Raw genomic sequence first — 27,911 nt, forward strand, 5'->3', positions numbered from 1 at the left:
GTCTGGCGGGGCGGGGCTTCGTGTTGCTACATCGGTACCTTTGTCGTTGTTCAGCAGCTGCCAACTGGAAAGTCCCTGACATCCAGGGAGGCTCCAGTCTGGAAAACTACGGCAAGGTTTGTCGATTTAAATGAAAGATGTTCATATTTTCATCTCTGCTCTACATCCGCTAATATTAAACTGCGTGAGGCTGCTTCAGTCGGGATATTTCGGCAAACAGAGTAGATGTTTCCCTGCGAGTGCTAGCTCTCTGTGCAAGCTAGTTCTTTGTGTAGCTAGCTACTAGCTGAGGGGATGTTTTGTTGTTGTTGAGCCGCGCAGCCCTCCCGTCGTCTGGGAGAGGAGATTCATCAGCTGTGCATGGAGAAACGCCTTCTCGACGTCTTCGCGTCTGCTGACATTTGCTGTAACCCGTGAAATCCCGCTGATCAACGTTAGCGAAGCGACACCGAGAGAGGGGAGAGTTTGACCGATCAGGAAGGAGATGGGCAACTGTCTGAAATCTCCGACCTCGGATGACATTTCTTTGCTACATGAATCGCAATCGGACCGGGCCAGCTACGGGGACGGTGCTGACCCCGACCTGGAGCCGCCGCCCCCCTATCAGGTAACTTTGCCCAACTGTCTGGACCAAAACATCACCAGCTAGCCAGTGTGTTTTTGTCTTGAGTTTAGCCATATGCATTACATATCTAAAGTTGAGATGATGTGTGTGATATGTGGCAGGTCTGGCCCAGTTTAGGGACTGTTCTTTATTTATTGGAGATGGAGGGTGGCTGTGGTATGACTTTGACCTTCCCAAAAGCTACAGATATTTTCTTTGAGGCTCCACCAGTGACTTTAGTGAATTATGACCGTCCCTCCAACATTAAGTAGTTGTTATGTTTCAAAAACTTACCTTTATAAGGTTTGAATGCCAAATCTTTAAAACCTGGTGTCACATCACTGTCACATGGGGGAAATGCATTGAGCAACCTGGTAAGAAAATTTCAAGAAATTACATATAGATATAAAAAAATATTTTTCAAAAGCAAGGGAAAATGTATAGAAAAATGGTAGAGAAAAACTATATAATTGATTTCATATTGAAATGATGTTACAATTTTTTATTAACTTTTATTTTTTTAAAAATAAAAATAAAGGTTTGTTTGTTTTTTTCACACTTTTAAGCTTTGATTTAATTTCTTTTTTTTTTTTCTGACGGTAGCGATTCCACGGTCTGGGAAAACCTGGGAAAGCCACTGATTTTCCCAGTTCTATTTTCCTGGCCTGGAAAAGTGATGGAATTAATTAAACTCACTAAACGTTTTGAAAAAAATCCTGACTTTTTTTTATGTCTAATGAAATTGTTTCAGCAATCTTGCATAGAAATCGTTCCAAATAATGCAACATAAAGTCAAATTTATTTTCTGTAGCTGTCGATGTAAAGTTGCTCTAGTACATAAGGTTTTGTCTACCATCAGGTATGTTTCTTCATTTTCTCCCAGCGTTACATCTCTCCCTTAATGTTTGCCAGGTAGCTGAGATTATGTTTGAATAGATTTTGAATCTATAAGTTTGAAAAACACAGCACAAGGGACAAGAACTTATTATTATTATTATTATTAGTAGTAGTAGTAGTAGTATTAGTATTAGTATTATGGGGCCTTGAAAAGTCAACGGTTTGAAATTTTGTTCACGAAAATGTGCAGAAACCCTGTAAGTCTCTCCTTATTGCTTAAAAAAATATGACATGCATCCCCCATTTTGCACACTCCCAAATAAATAACAAACAATCCTTATATTAATGCCTCTCAGTAGCCGAAAGAAAAGCAGAAGACACCAAGGTCTTAGACAAGCGGTGAGTGAAGCTGGATCAGCTGTTTACAGATCCAACATCACCCTTGGCCCAGCCCCACTGACCCCGTCATGGCTTTGATACTAATCCTCTTTGTTACATCTGAAGGTCCCGTCTCTATCTGCCATTTCCTTGAAGTCATATTAGGATTCATCCGTCGCTGATATGATAGCAGCACAATATCATCACTTACTGTAGTCTTCACTCAGACACGCTGTAGCTGTGGCACATACAAGTGCAGAAAAACTGAGACACGCAGACATTTATTACAGCTTCACTTAAACAGTATGAATTTATTTTAATGGACTTGAAACAAACATCAGTCTCCATTTATATAGAGAGTTTTGTAAAAGTGTCTCATAACTTTCTCAGCTGCTTCTTTCTCTGATCCCCTTCAGGGCAGCAACTTTGTTTGTCTGGTGTCCTTATTTCCTTAATTAGATCATCTGCAAACAGACCAGGGCGTGTTGTAGCTGTAAATATGATTCATGGTGTTAAGCCCTCTCTTGTGTGTTTTTCTATGTTAAGAGGCGGCTGGTATGTGTTATGTCAGGCCTTGGCAGGGAGTTTGCCTGGTAGTAGGTTAAGCCAAGCCTTATCTGTAGGTAAGTGTTATAACAGCATGGGAAACTGAAGGTGATATGAGCTCTCAGGTCGTGGGAGCTTTTATTGTGAAAAGCTTCTTAGTTCTCTAACAATTTACAACAAAAATTTTGAATAATTGTGAAAAATCTGCCTCACCGTCTCGGTCTACTGTTCTCTGCAATTTGAAAAGCAAAATGTGACTGTAAGAACTGTTAAACTAGATTTTCATGGCACTTTTAAAATACTTGTTTTTCTCTTTACAAATGTAGCTGTTAGCAATTAGCAGCTACCTCAAAGAGGAAGTGCAGAGGGCGTAAATTTCTGCAAATCGGGATAACGCTCAGCTCAGGGAGCTCCTTACCCTCCGAGCAGAAGACGATATAGCCGACACATAAAACAGAAAATGTAAATTATTGTAATTGCGATCTTAATGCCACTACTGTTGTTTATAAAGCACAAAAGGCGCATATGTTTTTTGTCACCCTAGAGACAGACGCCGTTGGGTTAAACATCGCGCCTGTCACGGCTCTTTCGATCCTGCGATTCCAACATGCGGTCAGAAATCACACACTAGAGCGACATGATGCTGAAGAATCGACTTCGTAATAGCCCTATAGAGCAATCTCTGTGTAAAAAGGGCCACATATTATTGGTTTCCAGGCATAGTACCAAGAACAAAAAATATTTACTTTTTATTACAGAACAATAACACAAAAAATGACCAGCCGTTTCTACAGAAGAGCTCAGTGGCTAAATAACGTAATCTTACCTCATGTAACGAGTTTGTTTTGATCTCACTCCCTCTTGACTGCAGTCATTTGTTGTCTTTCATCACTTATTATGTTGAAAATTAAATTAAAAAAAAAGAAGAAGAAATTAAAGTAGCTATCTGAGGTTTTACAAAGTAAAATGTCATCCTATGCTGACACTTTGAACGTTTTAATTAATAAATTTCATGGGTTATCATTAAAATAAAACGCAGATACAGATAATCGGCAAAATGCTAAATCTCGCCCACAATAATCAGCCCGGCTGAAAATCTGTCGAACCCTGATGCTAATATAAGAGAAGCATTAATTGGGGTTGGTCAATTGCAGCAAACGTCCTGGTAATAGTTCAAGTTCTTATTGATCTTTGTCATTTATTATCAGTGAAATGTCACTGACAGACAGCCTGCATCAGCATCAGTCAAAGATAACACATGAACGAGGCCAGGAGTCCTTATTATGCACCCATGTCCAGGTTGCCACAAGTATGTCAAGTCTGGCAAACAACAGTGTGTAATTAGGCCAACGCAGCCAGCTCTGGTATCATAGAGGAGTAGTGGTGTAACAAACGACACAAACATTGCTTAGTTTCTTCGGAGGAGCTTAAACTAAGCTTTCAGTTGTGTTAAGTAAGTCTCTGCAGTTTGTTTATACTGACAGAGTTCAACACGAGGGTTAACTAACTAGTTAAAACCTTCTTATAAAAGGCTCTTTCAGACCTGCCAGCTCCTTTCTCCCTGGTGACCGCAGTAATCAGCACCTTCACCGTCTGAACCCAGCCTGAGAACACAGCACACATTTTTTGTGTGCTTGCAGTTCAGATTAACACACTTTGAAAGTGCTGTGTGTTTTAAAAAGGGGACTAAAGGCTCCACTATACTCGGCTTTGAATTGAATTTGGCGTTGAGTATGGATCTGCGCGTAAAGGCCAGTGTTCGCACTGTGCTGGAGAACTGTCCTTCATAGCAAAGGGAGATTTTTGCTAGTCATGGTGATAACATGAAGCCAGAACAGTGAAGTCCAAAACAAAGACAACATGAGCTCCAAAATACAGATAATTAATGCAAACAGACTGGTATTTAGAGCCAACCCTGGTATTGTTTTAACAGACCAAAAAACAAACAAGGGAGAGGAAGATCCATCACACAAATGGGAATGAAAGAGTTTTTTTTATTGTAAATCAGCTGTCAGTTCAATATGATAACAAAGCAATCCATAACACTGGAAATACAATTTTTCAATACATTTTTTTTTTTATCTATGGAAGTTTAATATTTCAAAACCTTTCTTGGAGCAGAGAAAAGCTCTTTAAATATCCGCGACATCATCACAGGCTTTGAGCCGAGGGGCAGGGCCAGCACGAGAAATTCTGCTCAGGTGGGCCGTATACTGCAAAGTAAACCCCAAAGCTTAAAACCTTTTTTGGCATATTTGCCAGGTGAGCAACTCAATTAGAATGAAAAGGTGCCATCTTGACATCTGGGATCTAGGTATTATTATAAATCTATGCTTGCAGCTAATAGTGTTAGCGCCATAAACAACGCTAACAACTGCAACAGTGCTGACAAAGCTAACGGTGTTAACCAGGGGGGAACTGATGGTTTTAGGCCTCTGTGACAACACTGTCCAGATTTAAGTGGTAACTGCTGAATGTTGTATTAATAAAATAGTTATATTGCTAGTGCTAAATTCTGGAGACTTCTGATTTCGTACAGTGCAGTGTTGTTTGTTTTTCATATTGTTTCAACTCTTCATACAACATTTAATATTACATATTTGAGTGATTATTAGATCCAACAGGGCCGGCAGTAATCAGCATTATGTCTAGTCTGATTTAACCCAATTATCAATTCAGTTCAATTCAATGAGTAGCTAAAAAGGCAGTGACTTTTCAGCTGGTTTTAGGTAACTGTTTTCCCTCATTAAATTAATTAATCATTTAAAAACAGAGTTGGTGGGGGGTGTCGATACAGCATCTGATTGTAATATTTAGCATGGTGATATTGTATTGATACACAGACACCAAGTACCTTTTTTTTTAAAACTATAAAATGTATTAATATTGCAAATACAAAATAAACATAACCTACTAGAGTAGCCTACTGTAATCAAAAAAATCAATTGCTCTTTTATTCCACTAGAGTTTTGCTGCAATAAAAATGACTGAAGTGAGATGAACAGACTGTAAACCTAATCTTAGTAGATAAAAGCAGATGTTGACGTAGATTATGTAATCAAAATGCTAATTAATAATCTTCGTCTAGTATTTAATTTTGTTTGGAGATCTGAGACAGTGAAGTGTGACAAATATGCAAAAATAGAATAAATCAGTAAGGGGGCAAATACCTTTTAACAGCGCTGTGTGTGTGAGATCCAGACTCAAACATTTGATAATGCTGAGCTGAGAGAAACAGCAATGAGGTAGATCCCTCGGCCTTCAGGGAGCTGATGTAGAGGATTTCTTTCCAAGTTATTTGGATTTTACTGATTTTGCTGTCACAATCGTTCCTGACAAGAAACTACAGGAAAAATCAAATAGATGAGTATCACGCATCACGGGCTCACATTTAAAACCTACAACTTATCACATTGTTGACTAAATTTAGACAGACAATGCATAAGAAAGCAGTGAATGACTGTTGAAATGTTAATGTAGTGAATATTATCTGTGCATGTAGAATAGCTTCACTGCATGCCGCTCTTCAGACACTCACCCCGAGGGCTCTGAACATCTGCTGCCGTTTGAGTTTGTCTGTCACGATGACACTGATCAGACCATGTTTCCTGGGAATGTACAGTCAGTGGTGAATCAGAGGGTGAATTCCAGCATCTGGCGTTGAGACTGCGACTACAGAGAATGCATTTGGGGCTGTTGAATAATTTCCTGGCTGAAAAGAGACATTGCACAGTCTGGCATCTGCAAGGTTCAGTGCCAGCTTTAGTCATAGGTTGAACAAAGAAATGCTGCCCAATCTTTTTTTTTTTTTTTTTTTTTTAAGTGTGTTAGCCACTGTTTGAGACTTGCAACACACTTGTTTGACATGATTTCATCAGAAAATACTGATATTGTTGGTTTAGCAAATAGCTTAATATCAGTTATAACCACTTTTGCAAAATGACAGGAGGCCAGGGGCCAGTTGCAGCCGTCCCGTACACATTTCTTGGATTTTAGGACTGTTCTCGGATTTTAGGATGTTTCTCGGCTTTAAGGTAATTTCTGGGATTTTAGAATGTTTCTCGGATTTTAGGACATAAGGGGCTTAGCTGGGACCTTTGTTGGGGTGCTTGAACTTTTTTGATTAAAAAAGTATTTTGACGCTATTATATGAACTCTGATACCTTATGTGTACTAAAAGTACAAAAACAATTCCCCGTGTAAATCACCTTATTAGTATTGTGAATTAGATAATACTTTGGGGTGCCACCTGGCATGCTATCAGGAGGTAGATTTGGCTTAAAGGCTGAAAGTAGAGTATCTCTGTTAGGACATTTCAAGGGTATTAGGCTTTTCTCAGACTTTAGGACTTTTTAAAGGAATTTTTGATATTTCCAGGATTTTGCCACATTTCCAGGATTTTGGAACATGGGGGGGGTAGCTAAGACCTCTGTTAGGGGGTGCGGGTGATCCTCCACTGACACTGTTTTGATAAACAAGCTCTATTTTGATGCTGTTTTATGTACTCTGGCACCTGATGTATACTAGAAGTATTCTCAGTGTGAGTCACTTTATTTTTATAGTAAAGTAGAAAAAGGTTGGGGGGCCGTCAGGCCCTCTATTGGGGGCCAAATTTAGTCTGAAGTTCTGTAAGTATGAGTATCATTGCCATATGGTTTTGGTCTGCATCGGGTGGATGGATGGATGTTGAAAGCTAAGACTTAAAGTGGATGAGATCACTCTTCTGCGCCAACCACTTAGGCTAGTGGGCCATTTTATGTCTTGTCAAAATGATTTCAAAGTGAGAGAGTGTGTGTGAGTTGTGTTCATGTTTATTTCGAATCAGCTGACGAGGCTTGAAAGCAGAGGGAGGTGCACTTCTGTTTGTGCTCCTAATATTGTGAAGGCTGCAGTTCTGAGTGTGTGTTACTTCAAAACACGTTGTGTGTGGTGATTTGGAAAGCAGCTGGTGAGTCGAGTGCTGACTCATGATTGTGGGGCCAGGGTATGCGAGATAAGGCACCCTGGTGTGGTTGCATTTTAGAGGGAGGGAGTGTGTGTGTGTGTGTTAGACCTCTGGTGTAGCTTGTAATGCCCCCGTCTCCCTCGTAAAGCCCCAGAGATGGGAGCAGTGACAGGAGTTTTTATTGATCACTCAGTCTGGCACAAAGGCCTTTATGCTGCTGTCAGCTAGCTTTATGGCCAAACCTGATTGGCTGGAACACCTTGCAGACTTTAAAAGATTCACTGTGTTTGTGTGTGTAGCTGAACTTAGTCTTTCTTAATACACCTCAGCCTCTTTCCACTGTTTCTCTTACTTTTGTGTGAACATGAGGCCTAGAGGGTAAGAAATGATCTAAAACACGTCAAATAAGCGCCTGCTGCTCTGCTCAAAGACAATGCCAAACCTTCTCTGTGATGGTTTAGTAGACCAGGGAGTGCACACCACTGACTTGAGTAGATGCACACACACAATTGAGTAGCACAGAGTCTGTCAACCACCTGCCTCGTCGTCATGATGAAGTCAGCAGTTTGGTTTGAGCTCAGCCAGCTTGGTCAGAAGAAATGGGGAGAGGAAGTTTGCTTTTGTGGTGGTTTATAATTAGCTGTCAAAACCTGGAGTGGAGATGAGGGAGAGGATAGGAGAACCAGCTGAGACCGCCTGAAAAGGAGTCTTTTCAGCTTTGAAGTGGACTTTTGGCGTGAATCCAAAAATTCAGCTATTATTAAAGCTGTCCTCTGGCTGTGAAGGAAGCGATAAGACATTTGTATAAGTGACATATATATTAATAACAATGACCAGTAATATGGTACAACTGTATTACTGTTTCTCACAGTTACTTATTCTTAACGGATGATGTGTGGTATCAACTGATAATGCTCCTAATCAGTTATTTTGTTAAGTTCTTTGTGATGGAGCATAAATAAACTTGACCTGACGTCAGTCAGTGATTTCATCCTAAACTGTCGAGGAAATGACTCACTCGCCTGTCAGTCCACTTGACCTCAAGTTTACGACTCATTGTTCATTTCTGTTAAGTCAGTAGAAACACAAACAGGACCACAACTGTCAGGCAATAATGTATCATTTCTTTCCTCGATGTAGACCAAATGAACTGAACTGCAGGTGTGAGAGCATCGTCAGCAGGCTACGAATAACACAATTTTGAGTGTAGACAGTAACAAGAAATGCAACTTTTCAATAACACCTGGAAAAAAGAAATGCCTTGTGGGTTGCCAAAAAAAGCGTCTTCAGAATATTTTGAAAGTATTTTGAAACTTTGGTAGAAGTTAAAGTTGCCTATTATAATATACCGAAATCCAAATCGTGAGTGTGTGTAAATGTTTAGGTGAGCGGATGGCTCGCTGTATGGTACCCCGACCACCAGTGAAAGTGTGTGGATTAGTGAACGTGAAAACACATTTTGAAACTTTTGCTCTTGTGGTCTGCAGGTGCCTCCATCCAAATGCTCATTTGCAGGACTGGCAGGAAAAAGAGCGTCACTTCCTCATTGTGTTCAGATGAAAGTAACATGTCGGGCAGATGACTGTAACTTAAGTTTCACTGACTTCACCACCTCATCACTTTAAGCCTTGTAAGGCAGTGATACACTCCATCAGAGAGACCCTTGTGACAGATTACCTACCGTCTTGACCTAATATGGTAACAGAGACACTGGGGCGGTGGAGTAGTTGGTGCTGACAAACAAGCCATTGTACTGCAGGTCAGTGACATAGTCTGTGGGCTGCGCACAGCCACATTGGGGTTGCTGTTCCTGAGCGCACTCAACAAGGAGCATGTTTCAAGTAACTGTTTCGCTCTCTGAAACTCCGTCTCACAGTTTAGTTCTCATCTTCATTTGATTGGCAGATTGCAGCCTGATCAGACGCGTCAAGGTGATTTTAGGCACGATGTCACAGCGGCATAACAAAGTGGAAGGATAAGGCAAGGCAGCTTTAATTGTGTAGCACATTTCATATAACAGGACCATTAAAAGTGCTTTATTGAGCAATTAAAACAACACAATAAAGGATACATATTTACAATAAGACAGTTAAGATATAAAAGGTAAAAATAATAACTAAATGATTAAAAAAGAAAAGAAAATCACCCTTAAAGAGTGCAGACAAGAGGGGCAAAAATAAAAATATTATTCAAAATGATTTGAAATTGAACTCAAAAATATGTTTGTAATCATCAATGTGTGGAGTAGGCAGCGTAAAGGGTCTATATAATGTGGTACAAACGGTCATAACTCCCCTGATACTTGCTCTGATTGGCTGATGCAGCTCAGGTATGATTAGCTTATGGCTGCTGGTAAAATTGTAAGAAAAAAACAACTTTTCATTAGCTGTGTTATGCCTATATTTACGTTGTCCACTGAGATATTGTCATAATGTTTATCATCCACAGTTTTCTTGTGGTTACAGCAAAAGCTCTTTGTGTATGTACAAATCCGAGGATTAATACTCTTATATACGCGACATCAACGCCCTAACTTCCTGCTTACCAGGCTGGTGAAGTAATGTGACACACACGTACAGTTACCGTCACCCTGCCCTGTTATCACATCAGCAAACACATCCTGTGATGCAAACGTCCATTCTTCTCCTCTCATTGTTATTGTTGCGTGTGTGCAAGTTTGTCCGATCAACTGAGTGCACGCCTGCCTGTATTGTGTGCAGGTGTCTGCAGGTCTCGTTCAAAGATTTTGTTACACAGCAGTCCCTAGAACGAGGGCTAATATTTCAAAGCCCAGCAACGCTTCATGTTTCTGCTGTTTCTTCCCTTTAAGTGCATTTCGACACTACTTAGGTTGCACAAAAGATACAGACACATTTTGCAAGTAGATATTTCCTGTTCTGAATATGATTGAAATGTAGAAGATTTGCAGACAAAATGAATAGAAATGCATTTTTTTGTATTTGTAATATTATGTCCCTAACCATGTGCTAAAAACAGCAATTTTGCCTAGTCATCATGCTTCCTGTCTGCAGCCTCTTGCACACAATCACATATACATCTCAACTGTAGCAGTCAGCCAGCTCAGGACCAATTTTTGTGAATGCTACATAATGGCTGGAGGGGAAACAAAGCAGTAATATTATCGGAATATAAAAGCATGCAACAGATAATGTTTTTGAATGTTACAGTTTACATAGCCATCAAGGTGACCCAGTCTTTGGAAGCACAGGAGGAAAACACTGATTTTGTTTCCCTTTGAATAGGCATTCTGGTGATGCTTATATCCTTTTTAGTCCATTTGGGGAGACATTTGATCGTAAAACAAGTTTCAGAATCCATCCATTTGGCAGCCTGGGAGGATTTTAGTACTCCACTGTTCTCCAGTGACTAGAAAAATCTGTCTGGAGCGGTTATTTAATGTGGTGACATTGTGGATTATATCAGCATATGAGATACATGTGTGAATGCCAAAAAACAGCGCTTTGCCGAGATAACTGAACCGGGGATGTTGGTGATATGGTTCTGGTTCTAACCCATTTTCCCATCCTTTCCATGGCCGCACACACATACACATAAGTACAGCAGTGGGGCAAAATCTGGGCTATGTGTGTGTGTGTGTGCGTGCTGTGACCTTGTAAAACATGTTTTTGGCCATAACTCAAGAATTCATAAGCTTATTATTAGACAAAATCTCACACAGCTGACTAAAAGGAAAAAATGATGAGGTGATGACATTTTCTATCAACAAGTCAACTTTCTGTGACACCATAATGTTCTGCAAAAAAACTTTCAAGTCAAGTCGATTTTATTTATAAAGCCTATTATTACAAAACACGGTTTGCCTCAGAGGGCTTTACAACGTACGACATCCCTCTGCCCTTAGACCTTCACATCACCTAAGAAACTCCCGAAGAAGAACCCCTATAACAGGAGAAAAAAAAAGATGAAACCTCAAGAAGAGGGGCAGAGGATGATGAGGGATCCCTCTTCCTGGACGGACAGATGTGCAATAGATGTCGTAAATAACACCGGAATTACAATCATGACAAAAAGGAAAGAGAAAGAGAGAGGGGGAGAGATGCACAACAATAATGGAAACAGACGCATGTCATATTACAATAACGATACGTGTAAAATTATTAAATGCACTCTATGGTAATATTGTTGGTGTGGATAAAAGTCCCATGCTTATAGTGGAGGCGTGGCTCATAATAATGGCAGTAGAGTTTTGCGTCAAAGACGATCACAGCATCAGCGCAACCAGGACCCTCAACACAGACGTAGCTTCATACAGGACTACAGCAGTGGCAAAACCAAGGCAGTGCAGCCACAGCACGAGCTCGACCAACGGCAGGGCCACAGCACCAGCACAGCTATCACCACGATCAAGCGCAGCCAAGGTTGCAGCAAGGATCCGGGAAAACTAGGAAACAAGAGAGCATGAAGGCTCCGGAGAGGCAGTGTAGTTAGCGTAATGCAGTAAACCGACTGAGCATTTTAAGATGGAAGGAGTAAGAGAAGGAAAAGGAGCTCAGTGTATTATAGAAAGTCCCCCGGCAGATTAAATCTATGTCAGCCTAACTAGGGGCAGGTCCAGGCAGCCTGAACTTTCCTGGTTAGTATTCAACACCAGACCTCAGGGCCCTATTTCAGAGAGCAGGCTCAACAAACTCCCTAATCCCGACCCCTGAGTTGATTGAGCCTGAGCAGAGAAACTCTGAGTTTTCGGTTCCGTAACAGCTGATCAGAATAAGATCAGTCAGCTCTGAGTATGTTCAGCCTGAGGGAAGCGTGTTCACGGTGAGCGCAGACAGCCATCATCAGTGGAGCACAGATAACATGATTCACACTGGCAGGAAGCAGAGTTCAAAGCAGAGCAACTTATTTCACCCCAACTGAATTAGAAATTTTCATGACCACGTATGTGCAACATGAACATATCTTTAAAAAAAATCTAATACGACAGCTGCAGCTAAAAAACGTTATGATAGCGTGGGAAAAGATGACAGAGTGCGTTCATGCGTCAGTTTTAAATACTATAAAGTTTATCAAGTCCACTCATTAATCACTTTCACAAAATGATGGCAAGTCAGTGTGTGTGTCTTATTTCCCAGAAAGAACCAAGACACGACTTTCTAGTTTAAAAGTGGCTGATATTAAGTAGACTATGAATATCTAGTATACAGTATCTATATTAACTCAGTATGAATATAGACCTCTTTTCAACCACCTAAAATGTGATCGCAACATCTGCGAGTCACAAATCACACGTTTGTTTGATCATTTTGCTGATTTGTTCGGTTGCAGGGAGAAAGAGATTGGCGAGACATTTCTTCACAGTTATTAGCTACACAAAGGCATAATTTCACAGCATGTAATATTTCTTAATATTTGATTGAAGAGAGCTCTACGTGCTGTCAGCTGCCAACAAGAAGCTTCAGGACACTGTGAAGGGCGACGCTGTCAATCTCAAATTAAAAAAAATAATTATTCTCACTGTAGTCTCATTTGCATACTCACATACACGCACAAAGTATAAATCATGACAAAGACATCAGTGTTACTGTAAAGAGACGGTGGTGTAGTGGATCAGACACACAGCGCCTGTTATTGGATGTGTGGAGTTTATAACTGCTTTAAGACGTACCAGATTAACGCTCTAAATTGGAAATTGTCCATGTAGTTCTCCAACACGATTATAGGCCTTTATTTGCACATTTGCACAGAAAATGAAAGTGTCACTTTAGCAAAACCAGTTAAATTATTGACTATATGTGAATGTTCAATAAATGTCTTCAAATAGTCAGTGAAAAAAAATCAGCGGGATTCTGAACATCATTTCACCAGTGACCATAGTCGTTTTGTGAAATTATTTTTCAGTGGAAAAATGCTACCTGCGTTGTGTCTAATATATAGAAAGTGTAGAGACATTTTTTTATGTATGAATAATGTTTATATATTGTAATATGATTTGCTATTTCCTCTTAAAATAGTGCAAATCCTTGCTGTGTAATATTTGATATATGTGGGTGGAGAAGATCACTCAGATAAATGACAGACTGTGAAATGACACAGTATCTTTCAAACAGATCCTCCTGCTGCAACCATTGGGCATCCAAACAGGGTCTAATCACCCTCTTCGGACACAGCAGCCTTAATTAATTTGTGCCTCAACGTCCACAATTTCATTGAGAAAAGTACCCGCCATGTCTCTGCTTCCTTTCAAACAAACCTGCCAGCGAGCAGGTTTGCTTCACGGAGCATGTTGCCATAGTAACTGACTCAGGGTGATGCTGAACTGGCTTTGTGAAATGGAAAACTCAGAGTTTTCCTCATTTTAGGCTTAACATACTCAGAGTTTTCCACTAATCCTGCTTTTTGAAATAGGGCCCAGGAGTAGAAAGAGAGACGGATACTGAACCAGTGATACTAACCTTAGGTGTCCATTAGGGCTGGAAATCCCCAGAGGCCCCATGTTATGATATTGTGACAATACTAATATAAATTACCTCTCCTTAATTGCTAATTATGTCCCCAAAGGAAAACTTTGTCAAAATCTGTTTTATCTAATAAGATAAAGTTTTCAGTCTTTTTATCTCATTTCAGTCATTTTTATTCCAGCAAATTGTATTTAGTGGTGTGAAAAAAATCTTTACTTGGCGTCGGTGCACTGATACGATAATGCTTTGCAAAAATGTTGCAATACGACTAACTGTCATGATTTTACAGGTCTTCTCAGCTGCTGTGTTGAAGATTTTATGAAACCTCCACATAATAGAATATGAAGCTTGTTTTGTACCAACATCCATATTTGAAGCATTGTCTCCTGACGTCAGCAGCAAATGAACAGACATGGATGAGAACCGTAACTGCAGCTTGACTGGTTTGCAGAGGCTTACAACTGTGAGGCAGTAATTCTAGTTTCTGAATTTCTTTCTGTTAGTGATGGATGATGTAAGAGCTAGCGTTTTTCACTTTCACTTTGTGCATTCACTTTCATTCCTTGTTATCAGTACAGTCCTCGCCTTCCTCCCTGGACACCAGTAGCAGTCTGGGCCTGGCAGGCTGACAGTGTCTGCTGCTGTGTGCATGGCTCAGCAGCCTACAGCTCACTCGGCATAGGAAACAGGGGTCTGAACTTTGGCTCCCCCCTTAGTCCCCCTTTCACCCTCGCCTGCTCCCTCTGTCTCACTCTCCATCTCTGATTGTTGTCCTTCTGGTCAGCTTGAGGTCACATAATGACCAGTTGTCACAGCCCAGCTGACACGCCATGTATGAAGCAAAGGAGAGGCATGACAACAATTACACTGCTGACCGCTGCACAGTTAACTGTCCTAACACACACACACACACACACACACACACACACACACACACACACACACACACACACACACACACACACACAGCTGCTGCCCCCCTCTGAGGCCCTGTCTGTAGCTTTTATTTCTGCTGCCTGGCTGCTGCCTCTTTTTGATATGGGCGAAAGGAGTGGCTGTCAGGGGAGCAGCAGAGAGCCTAGACTAAAGTTATGCCGACTCATGGTTTAAAATGCTGCGGTGCTGAGGAGCTGACTGCTTGTAGCTAGCTTGGTCACTGGTGCTCTGCATGTTTTCTACAAAATCCATCTAAATTAAAAAGGCAGCTTTTCAGGTTTAAAATGGAACGACTGCCCATTATGCTTGCTAATGCTAAAATATCATATCATATCATTATTGTATCCATTCATATCTCACTAATGTAGACACTTACACCTTAAACTCTGTTCTGGATACTTCAGTAATGACAGATCTGTTTTTTCAGGTCACATCTGTCTGCTTGATGATGATAGTGTCGTCTGACTTAATCATTTAGGGAGATGATATAGTCATATTCACATTACTCCACTCTACTGCCAGTCTGGTCATGGCCTTTGTCGAGCTCTCCAGCAATTTAATAGCGTATTTTCCTAAAGCTGAGGGAATTTTTTTTTTGAGAGACAGGCTTTAAAAAGAGCTGTCAAAACCAAAGCAGCAGGGGCAGAGATGTCCTGACTATTAGTCCCGAGTGTGGGTCAAGCTCCAAAAACACTTTAATACTTTTCCCATAATGCAAGCTTATTACATTAGCATTGTTTGTTGGACCTTTCATGCCTGATGATTTTCCACATTTTGAAACGCCTCAGTTTGTATCTCATAGATAGAGTATAATGAAATAATGGGCATAGCCACTGTAATGTCACCCACTGGTTTGTTGACTCCATTTTGAAACCTTGAGTTTGACATTTTTTGCCATTGCAATCTTGGATTTTTGGAAACAGAAGTGACATCACCAGCAGCCTGTCACTCGGAATAGCCTCACCCTTAATAATGCGTTATTTTAAGCCTTAAAAGGTAAACCGGTGATTTTAAAAATCTACCCCCAAAGAGTTTATTGCACCTGGCTGTAAACATGTTCATTGCTGTTGTAAAGTTGGGCATTTTAACATGTGGGTCTATGGGGACTGACTTGCTTTTTGAGCTATAGCCTCAAGTGGCTGTTTTAGGAATCGCAGTTTTTGGCAGTTGTGTGTTGACTTCATTTTTCTGCACTGAAGGTTGCCACTTGTTTGTAACACACGCTTTGTGTTCAAAACGACCCTGAGATAATCTCAGACTTTGGAAAGCCCCTTGAGAGCCGCAGAAGACATTAAACAATAGTGGTGCTCCTCATGACGCTTAAAAAGACTTAGGTGTGTAAAGTCAGTGGATTGATACATTAAAGAAAAAAAAATGGAAAAAGAAAGAATAAAATTGCTATTAATTTTTCTGTGGCAGCATGGCAGAGTATTTATCATTGAGCATTTAAATGATTTAACAATCAGTAAATGGCTATAGATGTACAAGGATGCTCCCACCAAGTTGTATGTAAGCATAAAATCAGAATCAGAATCAGAATCAGAAAAAGATTTATTGCCAGGTATAGTTAACACAATACGAGGAATTTGTTCTGGTGGGTTGGTGCAACATAAATATAGAAAAAGAAAACAGATAAAACAGAAGATACAAATATAAAATATAAAATATAAAAAGTACGAGTCTTACAGTGCAAAACAAAACAAGTAACACAAGTAACAGTGTAACAGTGCAAGAAACAGAACCATGGAATTAAAGTTATATACAAGAATGTTTGGAGTGCAAGATATATATTGATATTTACATTGAAATTCACATTTATACAGGTTTGAGTGCAACTTTATGGTGTGGATGTGCCACATGACCAGCAGCAGCAGCAAAAGGACATTATAAGAGTCATCTGAGTTACCTCCCTTTCATACATGTAAAATATTTTGTCCACTAATGAGAAAAAAAATGAAAAATGCTAATTATGGATGAACTTTTTGTGCTCATTTGACACTTCAAATCACAACCAGTCATATGTTATTTTCAGTTGGAAAAAAAAGGTAATTAAAAATTGTAGAGAAATTGTATAAAATTGTATAAACCAAAGAAAAAAAATGGTGTTAGGAGAGTTCAACAAGCCAGAATTTTGTACAAATGGGCCCGCCTTATCAGCTTGACTATCACAAACAATAACAAAAGCAGAAAAAAACAAACAAAAAACAGAAAAAGTAACCAGTCACTAAACATTCATCCAACAAAACCAAGAAGTACATAGAGCACAATGCAGAGTGTAAATGAAAAAAACAATATCTATATATATATACACACAGTATTTATAAATATATACACACACACACACACACACACACACACACACACAGAGAAAGCCTAATTTTGTCTAACAGATGTTTATTAAAGAGTGCAGGTGGAGTTTTCTCTCATTCATTCAAGTGTACGGTGCTTGTGTCAAAAGGTCGTCTCTGCAGTGTGGATATACAGGTGGTTAACGAAGGAGCTGACTTAATGGCATTAGAGCGGATTTAGCCTAATCCACGACCTGGCTGTGGGATCCCTTCAGTTGCCTGACATGAAGGTTTGGCATGCTGGAGAAGGAGGTGAAGAGAGTTGGTGGGCTGAAGCACGGGCTCATACAGGAAGAGGAACTCGTACTTATACCACAGACGACTGTAGTGAGTGTGTATGAGGATAGAGGGAGGAAGAGAAGGGGGTAAGATGCATAGTCAACGACCGCAAAGTGAGAGAGCTGAATTAATAGAAAGTTGTGTTTGAATGAAGAGGAAGATACTTGCAGACAGAGGTGGTGCACAAAACCGAAACAAAAAATATATATTTGTGCGCCAACTCTCGTCTAAATGCTTGCTACTTGCTAATGAGTATTGTAAAAGTTGACTGTTAAATCTCTTTATAAAAACAGTGATACAAAGGAGGACTACACTAGAAAGAAAAGCTAAGACTGTGGATCAGTAGGTCTTATTATTGCCATTTCTTGAAAAACTTTATTTTTTTCACAGATTATGTGTGTCACTCTGTTCATACAGAAAAACAACTCTGCTTTCATTGTCTTGCCGTTTTAATGTTCCCAATAAATACTGTATGTCACTTGGGAAACAACTTCTTATTTAGAGATGCAACTAACAGTTTCACTGTCAACAGACTGCAGGTCAATTTCTCAACTACATTTTTTCTCTGTGTTAGACATTGTCCACCCTACATCGACGGCAAAACAGGGTAATGAAAGTGTACAGCAAAAGTAGGCAGCAAAAATAATATAAATAATATAATAAAATAACAGCGAAACTCAGAAAGACAGGTTTTTAAATCTGTAATTGGATTGCCAAAGTGATAAGGTGCAGTACAGATTTAAATTTAAATGAGGCAAAAACTTACATTAGTTTCTTTTAATGTATTTTTATTTATTTTGAGACTCATCTCTATGTGGATGCATATGTTGTCATTATTTATCATTTTTATGTGTGTTTGCCAAACTGTCAATAGTTTATCTCCCATGTAAAAAAAAGGAGTTATGTATAATTCAAATGCGAGTAAACATTTTGTTAAATAGAAATAAAATGCTATAGTTAAAAAAATGTCCATTACAATTTCCCTGGGCAGAAATTCAAAACTGTCCATAACCCAACGATATTCAGTTTAGGGTCATATTACACAGATAAAAACAGCAATTTTCCGTCTAAAAGTTTGCTTAATTTTCTATTATTTCAGTTTTCAGTGTAATAATTACCACTGGTATATGCTATTATTTTGTTTTTTTCTCTGCTTCTACATTCCCTTAAAAAAAATTTAAAGTGCTTTTCTTAGTTGTGTTAATATTAGGACTTTTCCAGCGTTTGTTTATTTGACTCATAACAGTCCAATAGTGAAACCCTGTTTGTCATTTTGATTTGATGTTACTTTCAGGGCACTTTAAACTCCTACTTATGTGGTTTTTGCACATGCATATGTAAAAGATTACAGACAGACATAATGAAAGGCAACCGACATGTCACTTTTCACATTCAGTTTTAGCGGAATCAAACTGAGGGCAAAGTGTAGAGGGACAGAGAGGTTTTGGATGCTTTGAAGTTTGGTGCAACATCAACTTTCCACCCTCTGAAAAGATATTTCCTGCTATGAGCCGTCTGTAGTGGCTTCTCGGTTATATTGGTGTTGACTTGCAGGACAACTGCTTTGCCAGTGCTCATTTTTTATTACACTGTACACTGTAAACTTCTATGGTGATTAAATTGAGTGAAATTATTTCTTAGATCAGGCCTGCAATACATCAACAATGAAGCTACACAGATAAGGTTATTTTTAATTATGTATAAGTTTAAAAACACCTCTTGCCAGGTCCGGTAGAAACAGCCGTGTTGCTCTCTGCTGCAGCTGCTGTTTGCACAAGGCATGGGGAAACATCACCACCTACTGCCTGCGAACATAATCCCACAACATTTAATGTATATTACATGTACAACTGTACAACTAACTAATGTAACAACTTGTAATTAATATTTGATTACATCACTTATTGACAGTTGCTATTGTGAGAGTTTAAGTCCTGCAGGCCTTCTTTTTGAATCAAAGAATGTGAGTTTGATTGTGAAACTCTTAAAGTCAACTTACTAGCTTTTATTTTGTATTGAGCTAAAGTGAAATCTGCTCTTCAGGGTGAGAGATTTATTGTACGTAGAGATAGTGACATTATTCCGTCTCTCCGTATCAAAATGCCCGTTTTATATGACATTTTTGTGCTACAATCAAACACAATCTGCAGAAACTTGTGGTTTAAGAACTTGACTTAGCTTCACTTCCACCGAAAGTGATAACAAAAACGTCTTCTGCTTTTCTTAGAATAACCTTTCACAACAGTAGATTTTACGGTGCAGAGAGATTTATTAAACAAGAATATTATTTTCATTGCAGTATATCTAAAAAGTCTTCTTAACATAGAAAAACTTTTACTGAGAAATTCTTGACTACAAGTGTCTTGGAGCAGTGGCGTGAGAGTTGCAGAGAAATAGATCAAAGTTTGCTCGTGAGCTGGAAGTTATTGTGACTTATGATTATTTTCTTAGTAAATCCTCCACATCAGACGGTTGAGTCTAACTTTTTAATGTGGTTTCCTCACTATTTGCAGGAACAGATTCATGTGCCTGTCTACCACCCAACTCCTAGCCAAGCCCGGCTGGCGACTCAGCTGACAGAGGAGGAGCAGGTTCGCATTGCCCAGCGAATCGGACTCATCCAGCACCTCCCGAAGGGCGTGTACGACCCGGGACGGGATGGCTCTGAAAAGAAGATCAGAGAGTGAGTAAAAACGCCAGGTGGTCAGAGACAGAAGTGGGAGTTACAGTTAGTAAAACCGTTAGGAGAGACAGAGCTACACCACAGTGGTGTGTGTTTAAGCAGCGTGTTTGTAGGACTTTAAAAATGCCTTGAAGGTGCATTTTGCAATTCTGGAGAAATACGGTTAAATCCCATTTCCAGGTCATCAATAGAAATGCAACTGATAGTTATTTTCATAATCAATTAATTCTGCCGATTTTGTCAAAAATTAATTGTTTACTCAATAAAATGTGAAAAAATTGTGAAAAATGCTCATCACAATTTGCCAGAGCATTAAGTGACGTCTTCAAATTGTTTGTCCAAATAACAGCCCAGATCCCAAATACTCTTCATTCAGTATCATTAATGAGAAAAGAAACAGCAGCAAATGTTTGCATTTAAAAAGCTGGAAATAGAAAATGTTTTACATTTTTGCTTGAAATGATTAAATTAATCAAAGTTATCCAAATACTTGATCATTGATTTTATTTTGATTTACTAATATATCAATCAATGAATTGTTGCAGCTCTGGCTGTCAACTACAGACACTTTTGGTTGGTGGTTTGGTCCAACTACCAACCCGAAGGGTCTGTATTTTACAACCTGGGAAAAAGACTCATCATCAACTGTCTTTCTTCAGAATCGCACAGTGAATTTTTTAATAGAATTTCTCTGTCAGAGAACAGGATTAAAATGTTTTCAGTGACGTTTCTGAAATATTTCTATTTTAATATAATGTTAGAATAATAGTAAAAATATTAAATATATATATATATAGTATATATATAGTATAATATATATGTCATGTTAGTCCTTATTTTATCATTATTGGTGTGCATATACCACTATAATGCAGAGGTAAATGGGTATGCATGCTGAATAATTTTATGATATTGTGGCATTTTAGAGAATTGCACATGGTTGTAAATGTTGAGCATTTATGTATTTCATCATTTTTAACATTTTTTAAATCAAGTACATGTCTTTTACTTGTTAAAAGTTTTGTTTGCAAACGGTAACAGTTAAAACCAGTAGAGCCGTAACACCTATGGAGAATTTAATCGCTAAATCTAATGTATTTGTATTTTGCACAAACTTGCACTGTACTTCACATTTTAAAAATATACTATGCAGGATTTCCCCTAAAAAAAGTAACCGACTTATAGACTCATACAAAGTTATCTTACTCATCACGTATGACCCACGAGAAGTGTGTGGTGGTGTAATAATAATGATAATGTGGAGACTCTGCCCTCTGTTTGTATTTTCTTATTTTATTTTTATTTTGCTTTGTTCTGGATGTTCCTGGGCAAAGAGCACAGGTGAGGTCTGACTTTATACAAAGGTGCAACCAGGTGCCAGCATTTAAGAAGTAGCTACGAAAATCACGGACACAGTTCCGAAAAAAACCCAAAGCAAATATAGCATGGTGAAATGCCAAGCTGGAGTTGGCTTTCTCAGGGTTCATATAAGGTGCACGAATTGAATTTAGCACTATGTTTTAAATTTAAGTACTGGAATACCTCAAAAATAAGACTTTTTTTTTTTTTACTTGATCCTTGAAAAAAGTACTTCACTAACATCGAGAGGAAAACAGAAGGATAAATTAACTCGTGAAATGTAAATGTTTTAAACTGGGAAACCACAAACAGCCGCGTTTGCAATTATATTCTAATGCTGTATGACCCTGATGAGCTCATACAGCACCAGGAGCGCCAGTAGGGTTGATGAACGCCAGTCAATAGTTGGCACCAGGATGTTTTGCAAGCCTGCAAAACACTCACACTGGGACATCAATGTCAGTTTTTTTTCTTCTTAACAGTAAGAAAGATGTTTGTGGAGAAAATTAAAAAAAAAAAACCAAAACCAACGGTAACTGATAATTCCTGTGTAGTATACCTTTAAATAGAATAATGTATCGTAAGCCATTAAAGCCTGTGTAGTGTCAAACTGCAAAATAATGTTTTTACTTTTTTATAAAACTTTAATATCTTTCTGCATTTCCGTGCTGTGTGTATCCAATCCCTAAAAAATGAACCTGTGTTCGCCTACACAGGTGCGTCATCTGTATGATGGACTTTGTGTACGGAGACCCCATCCGGTTCCTGCCCTGCATGCACATCTACCACATGGACTGTATAGACGACTGGCTGATGAGATCCTTCACCTGCCCCTCCTGCATGGAGCCTGTGGACGCCGCGCTGCTTTCCTCCTATGAGACCAACTGACACAAACACACACACACATAGGCCTACAGACACCTGTGGACCAGACTGGACACACACACACACACACACACACACACACACACACACACACACACACACACACACACACACACACACATATAATATGCACACAAATGGATAAACACACAACTTCCATCTTGCTGACCTGTATCCTGGATTAGTAAGGTGGTGCTGTAAAACTGTGACAGTGTAAAAGATTTTGGTTGAACTCTGTGTGTATCCGTGTATGTGTGTGTGAGCATGCATGTGTGTATGTGTGTGCTGCACAAGTTCCCCAGTTGGCCTGCTGGACAGGATTGGAGGAATGAAGAGAGCGTTGATGTTAAGGACGAGCAGGAAGAGCTGGATCGAGGGGAAGAGTGACAGACGGGAGCTGACGATGAGGGATGTGAGGATAGCAGTGCAAAGGGAAGTCAAGGGGAATGGATGACAGTTAACCCGTATGATTAAGAAATCTTTCCAAGATCCGCTTTTATACACACACACACAACCGTGCCCAGTCACCCTTCCATCATTTACTTTACTCCTTTATTTAAATGAACAGAATACAGGAAAAGGAACATCTGACCACCATCACCAGGCTGCAGATTGTGTTAAAGCCTGATTACTATAATGTCAAACTACAAAGGAGAAACGCCCTTCAGAAGATCTGCCAGATGCCTTGAATTGTCTCCACACAGACGCCTGTTGCAGACTGCAGAGTCATATCCGCTACAAAAAACGCTACGGATGCAGATATGTGATTTAAAGACTGCTAGAGCTGGACATGAGACTGAAGACTACAAAAAATCAGATACATCCTGCAGACACACCACAGGCCTTCACTGGCCCAAGGCACTCGGGCCTGGAGTTTTCTGTCTGTATAGATCTTTTATGAGAAAAATACCTTTGGTCAGTGAGTTGATGGATCGTCCCGTGGCTTTGTGAAAAATGTTCTGTGTTTGTTTTGTCAGTCAGCATAAGGGCTTTGTTGGATCAGCGTTTACCAACAACACAAATATGGCAAGATAAAATACAGTACACTCTGAAGTCTGGTGAGTATGTTTTACTTTAAAAAATCCAGGAAACCGATTGCCTTGAAAAATGTAAGTAAATATAACTATTAGTCTTAATTTATGTTAACATTACATCTCATTGTTCAGGTTACTTAAAATTTGGTCTTATATAAATTAAATTAGGTAATATTTTACAGTTTAAATATAATTCAGTTTTCTGAAAGTTGTTGCATCTTAAAAATGAAAGGTTAAATTAAATCAGTCCTTCTAAGTTTTAGCAACTTAAGTAAACCTAGTATGTTGTGCAGTATAACTGTATTCTGCCAGTTGCAAACTAGTCAATCATATTTGCATTTTCATTTTAACAACACAGAATCCACAGATCTCCTGACTTCATCATTGGCAAAATCCTCTTCATGATGATAAAGTCATATCAGACTAACTTGTTTTACTGACATAGAAAGAAAAACATAATAATTGTCTTTTTGAAGTTGCAACAACGTCACATAATTAAGTAAATGCAACCAAATTTTATGTAAACTTAACAATTAGATATTAAGTAAACCTAAATTAAGATGAATAGTTATATTGACTTTTTCAAGGAAATCATTTTCCAAAATTATTTTGAGTAAGATCAACTTGTCAGTTTTTACAGTGTGTGTGCTTTAGTCATTAATATGATGGATAGCTGGTAGACTTTTGCTGTCAGGCTATCAACTTCTCATGACTTCCTCAGTCACTGTGAGATCTCACATTATTGGCCAAAGCACAAGCAGACCAGTTAACAAACTAGTGACATAAATCAGAAATATTTGCACTTAATCAAACTTGTGACCTGAGTTGACCTTATGCATTCAATAATTATGTCAAAGTATTTGCTTTTACCTACATTCTCATTACCGTTTCATTGATTTGTAATGAAGGCCGCGTCTCTGTAGACCAGGAGTGGAAAAATAATTTATTACTTGTGACATTAACCAAACAATTTTATGAATTAATTCCAAATTTGGCACCCCTGTTTGTCCAAATCATGTAATTCTGGTGACAAGTCAAGGACAGAATTTAAACAATAGATGTTTTTTTTAATGTGTTTGCATATGTTAAAGGGGAATACCACCTAACTTAAGAATTATTTTATGTTACATATATATAAATGTTTATATATGGCCTAGAAAAGTTCAATCAATATTTTTGAACATGAGCTACTCTTTCTCAAAGCCAGAAACCAGAGAGGTAAATCTCAAACTTGTTTTATCATTTAGTATAAAGTCTGGTGCTGCTCAATAGAGAATTGGCCGATCCTAAGTCCCGCCCCCTTTAGTTACTGTTGCTAAGTCGGACAAGCGTGATATAAAGAAACATTGCGATATTGGCTCTGCTTAGCTGGGTGCTGCAGTGTTTATTAAGACATGTGTCCCTTTTTACCCTTCAGGGGATCTGAAAAGAATACAGACCATAGTGCTAAAGTAAAGTTAGTCTCTATTTACTCTAGTAGTTCTGTTTGTTGCTACGGGGCGGTACGCAGTCAACATACAGAAATAATATAAACAAAGGACGTGAGCTTTTATCCTTATGGCTACCAGTAATTCATGTCATCTTAAAAAAAATCAGCTACCAAACTATCTGACCTTTCCCAAATCTCTTAAACATCACCACGGAAATAAGGAGGAAGCAAACCTGTTGATGTTGTTGATCAGACATTAGACAAACCATTCTTGATATATTAGCTAGCTAGTTAGCTAAATAAAAATAAATAAATAAAAGATAGTTAGCTACATTTTGCAAACATAAGATGTGACCTGGGTCATGTTGCTAACTCGTGTAGCTATACGTTTGCTAGCTAGTTAGCCGGGGCAATGCTAACATTAGTTTATTTAAGCTGTGACCTGGCTGACATTGTTGGTCTAACGTTAGGCTATTGATGTAGCTATGCCGTAGCTAGCCAGCTACCTTGAAGGAAAGCTAGTTAGCTGGTGTTTTGCTAACATTAGCTTACTTAAGATGTGACTTTGCTGACATTGATCTGACATTGGGCTAACTTCCCTTGATGTAGCTTGTTAGTTAGGCACTATTCACAATATAAAGTGTCTGACAGTCCCCAGCCACATATTTTAATCATCTTCAAAATGTGGTGGTCTTTTCAACGTGGACTAGCCAAGCACATGACATGTCTACATATACTGGAAAAGGGAAAAGTTGATGAAGTTCTGCCAGGTATCCGTTCCAGTCTAGCTCAACTGTTATTGAAGCACCGAGTAGAAAGGACGGGACTTAATAAGGGCTTATTAAAGGGAGACTGATTTTGTGGACCCACAGAATCCGTTTCTTTTCTTTTCTTATACCTAAAAGGAACAGCACTCTGCTTAGAGGCCAAAAGTGGAATTACTGCAGTCACGTGATGCCATGGGGCCCAAAAAGACTTTCACATAGATTTTTATTGTGAAAAAATGTCTGTAAATAAGTCGATACATTTTTGTAGTGTCAGAACCCCCAAGAAATGACTCGTTTCGTTATCAGGAGTCAGCATTGCCAACATGGCGACTTTGTTGCTATATTTAGTGACTTTTCAGACCCCCAGAGCGACTTTATTTCCAAAAAATAACTAGCACCAAATTCAGCAACTTATTCAGATCATCAGGAAAAAAGAGAAATATATTGGAATTCATTACTGTACAAGCTGCTCAGAGAAATCACAGTCGAATCCAACATCCATGCACTGTGAAAATGTGAAAAAGAGAAAATGTCCTATACACTCAGACCATTCCCCTGGGGGCTCATCTTACTCAATAAATTGTCTTTGGAGCAGCTCCACACTTTATATTTGATGACATCACCAATTTGAGTTTTAGCAATGTAGTTTTTGGATTTCAGAGAAAGTTGCTTGTGTTTAATTATATTTTTGTCTTAGACCACAGGAATAACGTATGAATTTTAAAAATAGGCGTAGTTCCCTTTTAAGTATGGCTTCGGTCAGTATCCTGTCCTGTGGTAAACATGTTCATAAAACCAGACCTAAAACAAACATTCACAGAGGCAACGGTTGATACTGGCAGGTGCCACCTTCAGAACACTGGTGATGAAAATTTGGTTATGGTTGTGTGCGGTAAAGTTGACTGAAGACGCTTATTAACCTGATGTGGTCAGAATCAGCCGTTATACAATGCTGACTGCATGGTCTCTGTTTAGAAAGGTTATATTTCTGTCCAATTTTATTTCCTGATTTTTCTTCGCATGAAGTTGAGGCCTCAATTTAAACGATCTCCTCACCTCAGTTTAAAATGTCTATCGCCCAGGTCACCTAGTTTACTATTAAAGCACAAAGAAATACAAATGTTCATTTACACTTTTCTTCTCCTTGATAACTTTTGCAAAACAGCTGAGTCGATAAGCCTTTTGAATTATGCAGGAAGTGGTAAATCATTTGAGCTCCCCCCTGCATAGTGGGCGTGATACAGATCCAACACAGTTTGAAAACATGCCTTTAGTGATCTGTGTATGTGTGTGTGTGTACCTGTGTGTGTGTGTTTGTATTAGGCTTTATGGCCTTTGTGTGTATGTTTAAAGAAACTTTGGGGGGGGGTGGGGGGGGGGGGTGGAGTTTGCAGTCAGCACCTTAGTTTTTGCACAGTACTTCAATCTATGTAACTCTTTTATGTTGTCCTCCATCAGTGAAGTGGAGCTTCATGGCCTTAGATTACACATGAGCGAGGGTTGCTATCAGCTGCTAAAATGTAGAGTCCAGTTAACTTCAAGAAACAGGAAGGCGGGTGCAGATAGTTAAGATTGTAAATGTGGTGTGACTGAGCTTTCATTGTGCATGCCATGTCAGGAAAAATACAAAAGGCGTCAAGGAAATTGTCCATCTCTATTGTTAGAAAAACAAATAAACTTTAGGTATATATATTTGGTTGGATTTCTCTGCTATCATCGCCTGGCCCTCTTTGGTTCCCATCAATTTCATCTATACTCTGCGGTACAGTGACAGTTTGGATACAAAGGCCTTTTTGGCCAGAATCCGGGGTCGGTTTGATCTCAGTCTGGACGTAATCAAGGCTGGGTGGGACTGGCAATGCATTGGATTGTGGGGGTAAACAAACTTTGTAAGCGTTTTTGTATTTGCCATAACTCCTCAAAAAAAAAATGATGTGCAAAAATTCCAGTTATGTGCAAATAATTCTCAGTTAGAAAATGTGCTGACATCTCCGGAAAATGACTCACGGATGTCTGCCGTTTACTAACAATGGAACAGCTGCACAAAATGTTTCTTAATCTCGAGCCAGATATAACTTTGGCTCTGACTCTCTGCAGACTTACTTATTAAAAATGCCTACAGGAAGGATAAGCGAGTGCTGTTTTAGGGTGGATTTTATGTTTTAAGTACAGAATTTGACATCAAGGTTTGCTCATGTGAATGAGGTATGTGTGCTGTATGTTTGTGTATGGATGCTTGTTAGACTTTTCCTTGTTTGTAAGCATAAATATGCATATGCTATGTACTACAGGCAAATAATAAATAGACATTGCAACAGAAAATAACTGCCAGTGGGTGTGATTTATTTCCTCTGTGTGCACCAGAAAGGGAAGAGTATAGTTTTCTTTTTTTTCTTTTTTTCCGATTTCACAAACCGAGATGTCTCACAACAGATAGAGCT

General features: G+C 39.0%; 1 protein-coding gene and 1 long non-coding RNA gene across 2 annotated transcripts; one reads left to right on the forward strand and one right to left on the reverse strand.

The window, feature by feature from the left end:
• rnf11b (ring finger protein 11b) lies at positions 1–27,795 on the forward strand. Its single transcript, XM_042483871.2, has 3 exons — positions 1–607; positions 19,827–19,996; positions 22,072–27,795. The coding sequence occupies exons 1-3, from the start codon at positions 485–487 to the stop codon at positions 22,241–22,243; spliced, it is 465 nt and encodes a 154-aa protein (XP_042339805.1). The 5' UTR covers positions 1–484; the 3' UTR covers positions 22,244–27,795.
• Positions 900–6,608, reverse strand: LOC148189577 (uncharacterized). Its single transcript, XR_015776633.1, has 3 exons — positions 5,904–6,608; positions 5,536–5,708; positions 900–975 (listed from the first exon to the last, which is right to left on the reverse strand). It is a non-coding gene; the product is annotated as an uncharacterized LOC148189577 (long non-coding RNA).
• Positions 27,796–27,911: the final 116 nt, after the last annotated feature.

This window comes from Plectropomus leopardus, chromosome 5 (genome assembly GCF_026936395.1).
Source record: "Plectropomus leopardus strain MGB_pleo_1.0 chromosome 5, ASM2693639v1, whole genome shotgun sequence".
NCBI lineage: Eukaryota > Metazoa > Chordata > Actinopteri > Perciformes > Serranidae > Plectropomus > Plectropomus leopardus.

What these genes read in the sequence shown, in the direction of transcription:
- rnf11b (XM_042483871.2), top strand. Translation starts at nt 485, where the DNA reads ATGGGCAACTGTCTGAAATCTCCGACCTCGGATGACATTTCTTTGCTA. An exon ending in AGCCGCCGCCCCCCTATCAG is followed by an intron (nt 608 to 19,826) that starts GTAACTTTGCCC and finishes CACTATTTGCAG; the next exon opens with GAACAGATTCATGTGCCTGT. An exon ending in TCTGAAAAGAAGATCAGAGA is followed by an intron (nt 19,997 to 22,071) that starts GTGAGTAAAAAC and finishes TCGCCTACACAG; the next exon opens with GTGCGTCATCTGTATGATGG.